This window comes from Ochlerotatus camptorhynchus, unplaced genomic scaffold (genome assembly GCF_037179485.1).
Source record: "Ochlerotatus camptorhynchus isolate MF236.1 unplaced genomic scaffold, CSIRO-AGI_Acam_v1.1 ptg000556l, whole genome shotgun sequence".
Classification (NCBI taxonomy): domain Eukaryota; kingdom Metazoa; phylum Arthropoda; class Insecta; order Diptera; family Culicidae; genus Ochlerotatus; species Ochlerotatus camptorhynchus.
Window position 1 is genome coordinate 1329721 of NW_027041039.1, and position 12147 is coordinate 1341867.

The 12147-nt window shown below is 37.9% G+C and overlaps 2 protein-coding genes across 3 annotated transcripts; one reads left to right on the plus strand and one right to left on the minus strand.

Moving 5' to 3' along the window:
• Positions 1-447: 447 nt before the first annotated feature.
• ppk9 (pickpocket 9) lies at positions 448-1558 on the plus strand. The gene is made up of 2 exons (XM_065236544.1): positions 448-1298; positions 1369-1558. The coding sequence occupies exons 1-2, from the start codon at positions 448-450 to the stop codon at positions 1556-1558; spliced, it is 1041 nt and encodes a 346-aa protein (XP_065092616.1).
• An 8490-nt stretch (positions 1559-10048) lies between these two features.
• Positions 10049-10902, minus strand: LOC135713438 (uncharacterized). Of its 2 annotated transcripts, none has more exons than XM_065236550.1 (4): positions 10836-10902; positions 10658-10773; positions 10454-10601; positions 10049-10397 (listed from the first exon to the last, which is right to left on the minus strand). In XM_065236550.1, the coding sequence occupies exons 1-4, from the start codon at positions 10900-10902 to the stop codon at positions 10114-10116; spliced, it is 615 nt and encodes a 204-aa protein (XP_065092622.1). In that variant the 3' UTR covers positions 10049-10113. The 2 variants fall into 2 exon arrangements, with proteins under 2 accessions (XP_065092622.1, XP_065092623.1); XM_065236551.1 differs by having other exon boundaries at positions 10049-10400; positions 10836-10896.
• Positions 10903-12147: the final 1245 nt, after the last annotated feature.

Here is a 12147-nt window from a genome sequence, read left to right on the forward strand (position 1 = left end):
TCTGGTTCAAAGCTCGTTTGGCTTAAATCACACAAAAACCAGGAACGACTTATCATCGCTGTGATTCATCAGACAACTGTTCACTGCTTGCAGATAACGCATCTTCTACTCTAGAACCTGTCGTATCGAATAGCTTCTCGTTTCATCTAGCACTTGTTCCGTGCTGGAGGGGTCGGTATTGAGGATTTGGGACTTGAACCATGCCAAGTGGAAAAGTTTCGAAACGATGGTGGAGCGGTATAAATAAATGATTTGGGGATAATCGAAACATGGCTTTCTCAGTTCAGCTGTAATTGTGCCTTCTTGATGGTTATCTTATCGCTTATCTAACAGATGTTGATGCTCACTAATTAACGTAATTACATGACTATGTGCTATTATTTCTCTTAATAAAAGACCCATCACGAATGCAGATTTTAACCAGTTTGTCGTTGATTCACAATCGAAATGAACCAAAAAATAATCATTCTCCGCCAGCTACTGGATCATTTACGAAAATTTATTATCAATCTGTTTGAAACAACTTCGGCCCATGGGCTGCGACATTTGGTTCGGTACGGTGTGCATACGATCGAAAGACTCGTATGGATCACGTGCATCTCGATTGGCATTTTCGGTGTAGTGGCTCTAGCCCAACGAATCTGGTACCGCTATCAAACCTCTCCAGTTGTGATTTCTATGGATCGTAACATGTACTTTTGGAACACGAGCTTTCCCAGTCTGACTGTTTGCTCGCACCGTCGAATCGACGAACGAAAAGTTGAACAATACATCGATGATCATCCGGACAAGTTTGCTGCCGATGGCGATGCCGAAGACTTTAAAGAATTCATCATCAAACTGGCGAATGCATCGTACGACACCTTTCTGGATTTGCCTATGCACAAAAGCTACGGAATAGCCAGTTCCGAGTATTTGAATCTCATTCACAATCTCTCGTTACCGTTTCAACCATCGATTAGCACCGGAACTACTCTATATTTAGAATTACAACCCACCGTCACCGAGCTGGGGCTATGTCTGTCGGTCAATTCGAAGATAGCAGAATACAGCTCCTATCACTACTGGAAAAACCAACGGTGGGATATGATTCCTACTAAGCCAACCGTAGTGGTTCACCCTTTGGACGGAGAAGTGTACGGTCAGTTGATCAAGCTGGAAAATTCATATGAAGTGTACTTCCACGGATGCTTGGAAGTGCCGGAAGTCTCCAAACGGCGTTATTCCTTTTTGGAAGCATTCTACACCACCGTTGAGCTTCTGGCTCTAGAGATTAAGACATCGCCTCAAGCGAGGGAGTACGTAGCTTTATAAATTTTCTCAAATGTGTGATGAACCCTTTCAAAAATCGAGGATTTTATATTGCAGACTTTCCATTTCGCAGCGACAGTGTCGTTTCACCCATGAAGCAGACATTCTACAGTTTAGTCCAGTATACAGTTACAATCAATGCAGGGTAGAGTGTAGGATGAGGCTAGCGGTGAAGTATTGCGGATGCGTTCCACATTTCTACAGACACATTGGTGAGTACGCAAAGCTTCGAAGTAATTTGCGTTAGGAATATAGTCCATTTGATACACTGTTCCATGCAATCCTAATGCAAGTTTTCCCTCCAACAAAATATCCCGGTAACAGGTCATTGTCACCTTACTTCATATTGCTGCAATTTCCCTACGTAAATATCCTAACTTAACCTATTTAACATGTCAGATCCCTAATGATCTGCTGACCGAATCCAGGATGAACGTTCTCCCATTCCTCCAATGTCTGAACAGAAGACCAAGTGGATATCAGAGTTTTGCGTCCATGGAGGACTGTTTAGGATCATTCTAATGCCACGGATACACTTGTATGACAAACTATGAACATGAGCATTATTTGTATAATAAATTATGAGCACATCCTAAAACTATACAAGTGCGACCATGGATGTGCTCATAATTTATTATAAAAAAAATGCTCATGCTAATAGTTTGTCATACAAGTGTATCGGCGGCATAAGGATCTTGTTCTGGATCTTTTGCATTCTAAAGCCTGGTACACAGCTGAAAAGAAAACGGAAAAGTGCATCCCTTTAGTTACAATCTCCTAGATTTCAATTTGTGCATGTTGTTTTAGGAAACTGTTATGTTTTGACGTAGAACTACGTCTTTGTCGACTATACTGGGGTGCAAATCAAAAAATATGTGTGGTGAAATAGTGTTAGGTTTTGAACGCTTGTAACTTTGTCATTTATAAATGAAATTAAAATCCAAATACGCCAATCGATAGGATATTACATTACAAACCTGTCGAAATAAATATATTTCCAATTTTCCGTAATAAAACTGTTGGAAAATGAACAAAAGATAATTTTATCACTGTTTCCTTGAAATAAGCGTTTTTCCCAAACCCAGTCATCATGATCGAGTACAAGTTGGTTGCATATCGTTCTGAAAAGATATAAAACAGCGCTGCTGTCGCACTTCTGCTCATTACCGCTTCGGACGGCGTGGTGCTTGGTCCTGTAGTAAGCAGGAGCAAGTCAGTGATTAAAGATGACTTGGGTCCCGTTCAACTAAGGGGCTGCTCATTAATTACGAGGGGAGGGTGGGTTTTGGCAAGAATCCCAAAAAATTGTCTACGTTGCTAATGAACTGCCCCTAATACGAAACGTGGAAAAGTTATTTATGCAAAACACAACCTCCCCCCCCCTCCCCTATTCCGACAACCTGAAAAAAACATGAACTTTAACGATCACTTTTTGCCGGGAAATTATTGTTAAAAAAAAAGTTTAATTCCGTTAATTTTGTTACCCAACTATTGTCCAGAGAGCTTCGAATTTGAGAAAGAAATCGCTCACAATATTTAGATGTTATTCAGTGGGTGATTTATCACCAACTGACTGTAAAACATCTCAGGTACCTCTATGTATGGAATAAGATGAACATCCGAAGTCCATCCTTTTTTACATATTATGCAAAAAAATACTTTCTGCCCCGCCCCATTCATAAAAAAAACGGTGGGAAATCCTGTCAGGGGTGGGCCTTAGAAAGTATTTTTTGTGCAGAATATGTAAAGAAGGGGGGTCGTCGGATGTTAACCCAAATGCATATACCGTGCATCATAGAAAAAAAAAGATCTATCTACGGTTTCAATTAGCACAATTACTCAGGAATGCTTGTGTGATTACGAACCCGCGTTTCAATAGAATCCTAATTTGAGAACATTGTTCATTCTTTATTTTTTTTTTTTTATATATTAATTTATTTGTACAGGCTCAATCGAATAAACTTTACAGAGCCGAGTTATCATTTGCATTATACATGAATGATGTCTTAAATCTAGAGTTAAAGGAATTGAACCGATTACTCGCGGTCGTCTCGAGGTTAGTGGAGATTTACAATTTTTTGGATGGGGAAAGGGAGAAGGAGGTTTGAAATATGATTTATTATATAAATATTTAATTAATCCTAAAACATGAACTTATTTCTATTCATCTTGAAAACAAACATAAAAAAAAAACTACACGCACAATACACAAACTAAACACAAGGTTAATCAAACTTACAATCTAAGGTTAGTATTCTTAAAGTAAACATATATGAGTTTCATAAACTCCAGATCACGTCTAGCCAAAATATCCCGAACTGGAACATTAGGTTGTCTACCTCGAGCCCGAAGGGAATCGCACAGCTCAGATCTGACTCCACGATGCTCAGCACAAGACCAAAGGATGTGATCGGCGTCTTGGTAACCTTGTCCACATTCACAGAGATTGCTGTCTCCCAGCCCAACACGAAACAAGTGAGCGTTTAACGAATAGTGATTGGACATGAGGCGAGACATCATACGAATGAAGTCTCGACCCACATCCAACCCCTTGAACCAAGGATTCTTCGACACCTTAGGGATGATCGAGAATAGCCATCGTCCCAAACTCCCTTCACTCCATTTATTTTGCCAGCTGGCGAGCGACTGTTGACGGTAAATGAAGAAAAATTCATTGTAGGCGATTTGTCGATCGTAATGTTCATTCTTTAGTATTATTAGAAACTAGAAAGATACTCTTTTTCACCAAACACATGTCGATATGTAATATTCATAGAAAAAAACACGGCATTCATTTAGACGCAGTGCGAAAATAACATGAATAGGTCCAACCAAAGTCCATTGCCCTGCACCGGAAATGTAGATGTATCTCTTAGCGGAAGTGAATAATCACTGAGATTATTTCTAATATAGTTTGCGGTAGTACACAATTCCTCTCAAAAATAATGACAGTGAATATTCACTTCCGCTAAGAGATACATGTACCGTTTCAACTTGCCCCGGTGTACCTTAACTATGATGCTTACTATCAAAACATTGAACAGGTGGAGAACCTATATACGAGCTTTTGCTCTGACTTTGAAAATCAATAACTGAATCCCCATAATTTTCAATTAATGTTTAAATTAATTCAAATAAATGCACCTACTTATTGGAAACCAAACGTTTGATTTGAGAAAAGTCACAGTATTCTATTTTGCATCATTCTACGAACACGCTGTAAAGTACATAATGATGATGCATGATAATTTTATGTTATGGAGAACAAAGAGGTGCTTTAACCCCATATTATCGTTGTACCCCTTTCGCCCCTACTTTACTGACATTTTGTTCAATATTGAAAGCACCGTCTTCTTAAAGGGAAAACAACTTCCTGGCGCTTTATCATAAAATTCGACCTTCACTCTCTTCTCTGCTTCAGAGACCTAATTCAAAACTAATGATGGAACTACTGAAAAAAATAACGTATTTTGTGCGAATTGTTTTATCCCACAACATGTATGGTGTTTTTGTGTATTATACTGAGGTGCAAATCATCAAAAAATGTGTAACGAAATAGTGTCAATTCCTATTTTAGTCGATGTCGATGTCAAATTTAGTGTACATTGATCACAGTGAAATAGCTCAACATTGATCAACCCAAGGTAGTCATGGAGGGAAAATTCTGTCAATTCTTAACCATTACATTAAATGTAAATACATTATCTCATGCGTAAGATGAACCGTGGTCTGATTATGCTAAAGTGAATTGTCGCGAGTTTTGAATCATAACCGAGACATTGAAATACTTGAAAAATTTAAGATAAAGTATAATAATCAAAAATGCATGACATAAATCAATTTTGCGTAGTTCTACGTCATACTGCGGTCGTGTCTAAGATACAACCCTTTATTTTTTAGTGTCAGTGTCTGGTTAAGCCTGGTACGCAGCTGAAAAGTAATGACGTTTTTACGTGCTACGGGATAGGACACGGAATGCAAAAGAAATTACTTTTCCTCAGCATTTCTTGACCCAGTACGCAGTTCAAAAGAAATCGGTAAAGGAAAGATCGATTACATTAGTATCGTGATCGACATGAAGGTGGCGCATTCTGAATGCAATTTCACTTTCCTTGCGGAATAATGGTCTGACCAATTATTCCGTTAGGTAATTTTAACGTTTGTTGTAAAAATGATGTTTTGGATGCATTTAAACAACATAAACTCTAATAAGTGTTGATTTTACAATTTGACGACATCTCCCTATAATCTCAAAATTTAGCAGCCTATAGCTGTCAAATTTTCTTTTGGGAAAAATCCTCAAAAATTACTTTTCCGTTTTCTTTTCAGCTGCGTACCAGGCTTTAAGCCTGGTACGCAGCTGAAAAGTAATGACGTTTTTATGTGCTACCGGATAGGACACGGAATGCAAAAGAAATTACTTTTCCTCAGCATTTCTTGACCCAGTACGCAGTTCAAAAGAAATCGGTAAAGGAAAGATCGATTACATTAGTATCGACATGAAGGTGGCGCAGTCTGAATGCAATTTCACTTTCCTTGCGGAATAATGGTCTGATCAATTATTCCGTTAGGTAATGTTGGCGTTTATTGCAAAACTGATGTTTTGGATGAAAAATAATGACGTTTTTACGTGCTACGAGATAGGACACGGAATGCTAAAGAAATTACTTTTCCTTAGCATTTCTTGACCCAGTACGCAGTTCAAAAGAAATCGGTAAAGGAAAGATCGATTACATTAGTATCGTGATCGACATAAAGGTGGCGCATTCTGAATGCAATTTCACATTCCTTGTGGAATAATGGTCTGATCAATTATTCCGTTACGTAATTTTAACGTTTGTTGTAAAAATGATGTTTTGGATGCATTTTAACAACATAAAAACTGATAATTGTTGATTTTAAAAATAGACGACACTCCCCTATAATCTCAAAAGACACCTCCCTATTGGAAGATTGCCGCAAAAGCTCAACGCAGATGTCGCCACTGCATGATGATGATAATGTTGACAGACTGCATATAAAATTCCTGAAAATTAGCATTAAATCATAATTTTCATCAAGCCTACGTGAAATCCTTCCAATATAACATTCGAATTGAAGAAGAAAACGCTTTTACGATCAGACTTTTGTGCATCTTTGACTTTTCCAGGTGAACTTTCATAAGATATATTCATTTCATTTCACGGCTCCATCAATGCTGCATCGTAAATATGATGGTAAACAGAAGTAAATTGCTCAATTACTCAAAATAAAGATGATTTGTCATCTTGTTATCACTTTGAAGACCATCTAGCACCATTTTATAGCATGGTGCGTGTTGAGTAAATCAAGTTCCGTTGCGTTTTCCGTCGAAAATTGTGAGTATCAATATGTTTGCTTAGAAAAGGCCAAAATGAACATTTATTGAATATTGGCGTCCTATACAACCAATTCTCGATTACCACCAGCATGATACAACCTTGCCTAAGTAAATTAACTTTATTTCCACTTTCATCTTAGAGGAAATCGCACATATTCACCATTTTCCGAAAAATGCAGCTGCGCAGGAGGTAACCTCTCGCTGTGGGTGCAAACTTGTTATGCATAATTTTCCATGAAAACCTCTCCGATCCATACCGAAATAATAACAATTAGTTTTCAAACACGTTTTCTTACACGATACAAGCAAAAGTTTCCACGGAAAATTATTAGTTTTTCTTTATGGACCGATTTGCCCCAAAAATCGTCTGTTTTACTTGGAGAATTTGGAAACTATCCTCCTTCTAGTAGTTCTCACTTCGAAATGTAGGAGGCGAAAGCTTGGAAAAGTTTCACTGCAAGACGCCAATAGCCACAGACAAACACAATCACATTCATCGCAAATAATGTTTTAGTTGGGAATGTGCTTGCATTTGTCATGGTGGCGCCACTGAAGCATTGAGCAAGCCACCACATTTCGAACTTATCAGTGATGCCAGTTCTTTTTCACGTCTAGTTAGTAGATCTCAGCTCTTGAAAATGATAAGTGGTCAAGGCATCCCACTGGAGACACATACCACATCTGAAGAATACAGAAAAAAGATATTACGCTGTACGATTAACACAGAATTCGAGAACAAATCATGTTGATGACTGTAACATTCTATCAACTTTTACCAGTTATTATTGTTCAATACTTCACCATGAATTTCATTGATTGATACATATTATATTTTTTGCTGGGGAGGAGGGACATAGTGAACAGGTGGGGCATAGTGAGCATCCCGCAGTTTGGCTCTGGATCTCCAGATGCATGAAACAAATCAACTGGTATTAGGTTCAATATCATTATGATATTGATCTTAGCACCAACCAATTTATTCCGAACGGCCGGAAGTCCAAGCTGGTGCACGGGATGCTCCCTATGCCCCACCTGTTCACTATGTCCCTCTTACCCCTACACACATTAAAGTGATGAGCGGTGGTAGAAAGGGCACTAATTAGTGATGCATTACTTCGTTTAAAAACTTGTTTCCAGCAAAAAAGGACACTAAACAAACAAAACAAATCCCTAAAAAAAAGACTTAGCTTTTGTGAATTTTTCCTACGGATCCGTATTTCTGCAGAATTCAATCAATTCTATAGGTCTACGGAAAATTTCGTAGAACCGACATCACTGACTTCCATCTGTTTTGTTTTCATTCAACACAGCTGACGCGTTGACAGAACGAGGGAAAAGCAACTGGTGAAAAAATTGGCATGAACGAGGGATGCTCTGGTTGCACTTCAATGCTTGGGAATGTGGATGATAGATGGTGCTAGTGCGCATGCAAAATACGCTTGACGATATTTTTTGAAGAATTTTCTTCTAAGAGTTATGTCTGTTTGTCTGTGCTATAGCTGTCAAATTTACTTTTGGGAATATTCATCAAAAATTACTTTTCCGTTTTGTTTTCAGCTGCGTACACGGTAAGAAAAAAGTACCCAACGGCCAGTTCACTTTTACCTACTTTTGACTAGTTTGTCTCCTTTTCTCCTACTAATGTTGTCAAAAACGGACGAGTTAAACCACCCAACAGGGGTAGTAAAGTGTGGGAACCCAACGTTGAGTATAATCATATTTACCTACTGTTGGGTACATCTAACTTACTTTTGGTTAAAAAGCCAGTGGAAAATTCCATACGAACTGCACACAAGTAAATGAAAATTACTTTGACCCGCTTTACCTACTTTTGGGTTCCTGCACTATAGTGCCGAGATAAGTGAAAAGAACTTAATTTTGGGTACTTTTTTCTAACCGTGTACCAGGCTTTTTAAAAGAAATCGATACAGGAAAGATCGATTACATTAGTATCGTGAACGACATGAAGATGGCGCATCCCAAATGAAATTTCTCTTTCCTTTCAGAATAATGGTCTGACCAATTAATTATATGATTTGAGTAGTAGCTACACTGAAGATCCGAGAGATGTCGCCCCTTCAGTGGTAGGAAAATCATTTTTGCAGTATGGAGAATATTAGAAAATCCACGATTTGTGACTAAACATGCTTTCACAGAAGGAAACAAATAAACGAGTGTTTACCTTATCACCATAGTAATGTACTCGTGCAATTTTTGGGCATCTAAATCTGCTCATGAAGACGATAATGAATAAAAACTGAAAATTTTCATGCATTTCCAAATGGTTTCCTACCATTCCCATACATTCGAAAGTGACTGGTCCTCTGGATGTGGATGATGTCAAAAACAACAAAACATGATTAATTATTCCGTTAGGGAATTCTGACGTTTGTTGCAAAACTAATGTTTTGGATGCATTTTAACAACATAAAAACTAATTATTGTTGAATTTAAAATTTGACGACACCTCGCTATGATCTCAAAATTTAACAAAAGGCCCCTAATATCCCTAATAAAAAATAACCATAAACGAACGATAACACAAATCATTGAACTATTCCACAAATGGTTTGGATGATACCCAGAACACGTCGTTAAGCAAATTAACCGTACAATTTTTATTAGGGATAGCTGTCAAATTTTATTTTGGGGATAATCCCCAAAAATTACTTTTCCGTTTTCTTTTCAGCTGCATACCAGGTTTAAACCTCCAGTGCCCATAAGGGAACCGTTAAAGTAAATTAATTTCTATTAAATTCAGACATACACACTTATCTCTAAAGAAACCTTAAATTGTTTATTTTGTTAGGCTCAAGTGCCGAGATTAAATATATATTAAGTATATACCTATATAAGTTAACTTAGCAATTACATATGGTTCTTTTTTTTCAGGTAAAGGTAACTTCAGATATCCCATTTGCACCTTTGACGGATATCGTTGTTTAGGTGAAAATTCCGGTAAAAATGATACTTACACTTTGCTCTTAAATAATACAGTATTTAACACTTTGTCAACAGAAGCGCTAATCACTCTTCGTTCAAAAACACAAACCATAGATTGTAACTGCGTCCCCAATTGCGATGATTCCAACTTTTTCGTTCAAGCTTATGTAAGTACCTATCAGGCATTCACTTTGGAAGGAACATTAGCCATCGCAATATCCCATGTTTCAGCGATCACGTGAATGGTTTCTTGGTGCCAACCTTCAGTGGGGATTAACAGACTATCCGAAGATGCAACTAAATCGGGACATCATTTTTGGATTGTCCGATGTATTGGGTAATGATAATGAGATAAAATAACGTTTAAAGAATTGATATGTTTATTTAAACCTAATTTCAGTCTACATCGGTGGCCTCGGAGGATTTTTTCTGGGCTGCAGCATGATTACCTTCACCGAATTTGTCTATTTTTTCACGTGGCGTCTTTTCAAACGTCTGGACTAGTAACGGCGATTAGTTTTTGCCTTCAGAGCAGCCAGCTGTTCTTTGCATAGAGTACGTTTTGCTTCGTTAGACTGTAACAGCTTACGGAGTCGCACGATTCGGGCAGCATTGTGGTTCCTTTTGATGACTATCTCCTGTTCACGTTTCTCCAGTAAACGTTTCAGATCGTCCAATTGACGCTCTTTTTCACCCAGTTGATATTCACGAGAGCAGCTGACGTACGCAAAAGGGTTTGGAGAGGCTAGTTCCGGATTGATCACCTGAACCGGTTGCTGGTGGTCTGCTAAATTCAATGTAATACACAAATTGATTTTATTTCAATGGAAACAAGCTTACCCATCTTTCGCTTAGTCACACGAGAAAGCATTTCTTTGTGTTCTTCTATGGCCTGTCGTATCTTGGAATAGCGATTTTTTTCTAGGTCATGGATCGCAGCGACTCGTTTTTCGTTGGCAGCCAACTCTGTAAGCTGGAGTTTGGTTTCCTTGAAGGGAAATAGGATATGAAAATCATTTCAAAAGAATTTCAAATCCATCTTACTTCACAGCGCTTTTTCAGGGTATCAAGCTGATTGTTCTTAGATCCAAGGTATTCCGTCAACTCCTTCAATCTACGCTCTAGTTCCACGTGCTTTTTCTTGAGTGAATTGACTTCATCTGGAATGAAATAATGATAATTGTCTTATATACGAATATAATCACAAACTATGTTCAATTACCGTTAACCCTCTGATTTTCACTCTTCAGCCATTTGATTTTTTCAAAGTTCATACGATTGGCACTCATTTTGCTAATAATTGAACTGACAGTTTAGGTTTAGCAGCCTGTTTTGCTGTCATTGTCGTACTTACACCACTCGCATCTAACCTCTGCACATAGTAAGCGGCGCATGTGTTGAAATGAACCGTTGAGTGCCAAAGCAGTACAGGTATACCTCGATATAACGTAACTGTCACTTTTGACTTCCATCGCTGATTTCTAGTTAACAATCATTAAATCAAACAAAGTAATAACACCATCGGATATATGAGATAAACCTCCATCTATTGGTCATGGCAATTTATATGACTGAATTGTTATTTATACGATATCGACGATGGAAGTCAAAAGTAACAGTAACGTTTTATCGAGGAATGGCTGTACATGTCCGTTTGAGTAAATTTTAGAGTAGAGACTATTATTCTATTCTATTCTATTGAGGGCTTCCATCCAGAATGAGCTGAAAAAACCTGAAATCGTGCTCGACCACCTTCGATTTGGATGATACTTTGCCCATATTTTCAGTATGATAGACCAAGTATTTTCCGCAGGAGAGGAGACCCTTTTGACTCAAGGGTAATTTTTGAAAAGGGCCTATGTGTTTTTGCACACAAACTTTAAAAAATGTAGTTCGAAAACTTTTTTTTATTAAAAGTTTGTCCATCCTGGAGTTGTTTTCAAAACTTCTGCTTTCTATTCAAGTTTTTATTAAAAAATATAAAAAAAAATCAAATACGTTTTTTTTTTTTGTTATTTGAATTTTGAGGTTTATTTTTAATTTTTTTGCAAAAAACTACAAGGGACAGTCCAATGAGGTTGTACGCAATTATGACGTAGGACTACGTGGTATGATATAATAAATGTTTTTGTTAACTGCAGCAGGAGCTTGTATTTTGTGTAGGAATAGGAATTTTAGTGTGGTTTTCTCTGTTTATACTCTTTAGTATGAGTATGACTGACCTGAAAAGAACCTTTTGATATGAATTTTAGTTGGGACATGTTCAGAAAATTAACTCTATTGGAAAATGTTGGTGGCCCTGAAAAGAGCCGATGGTAGTACAGGTTTAAAGCCTTTGGAAGATGATGATGACGTGTAGGCAGCTGCGTATTCAGTGACGGCATCACGGATCACATTTTCTCGGCACACCTTCAGCACACCTCGGGTTTCCTCGTACATCAGACCGGAGATGAGCTTGACACCACCACGTCGAGCCAGACGACGAATGGCAGGCCCTGGATGTTATCACATGATGACACCGACACCGATGTTTA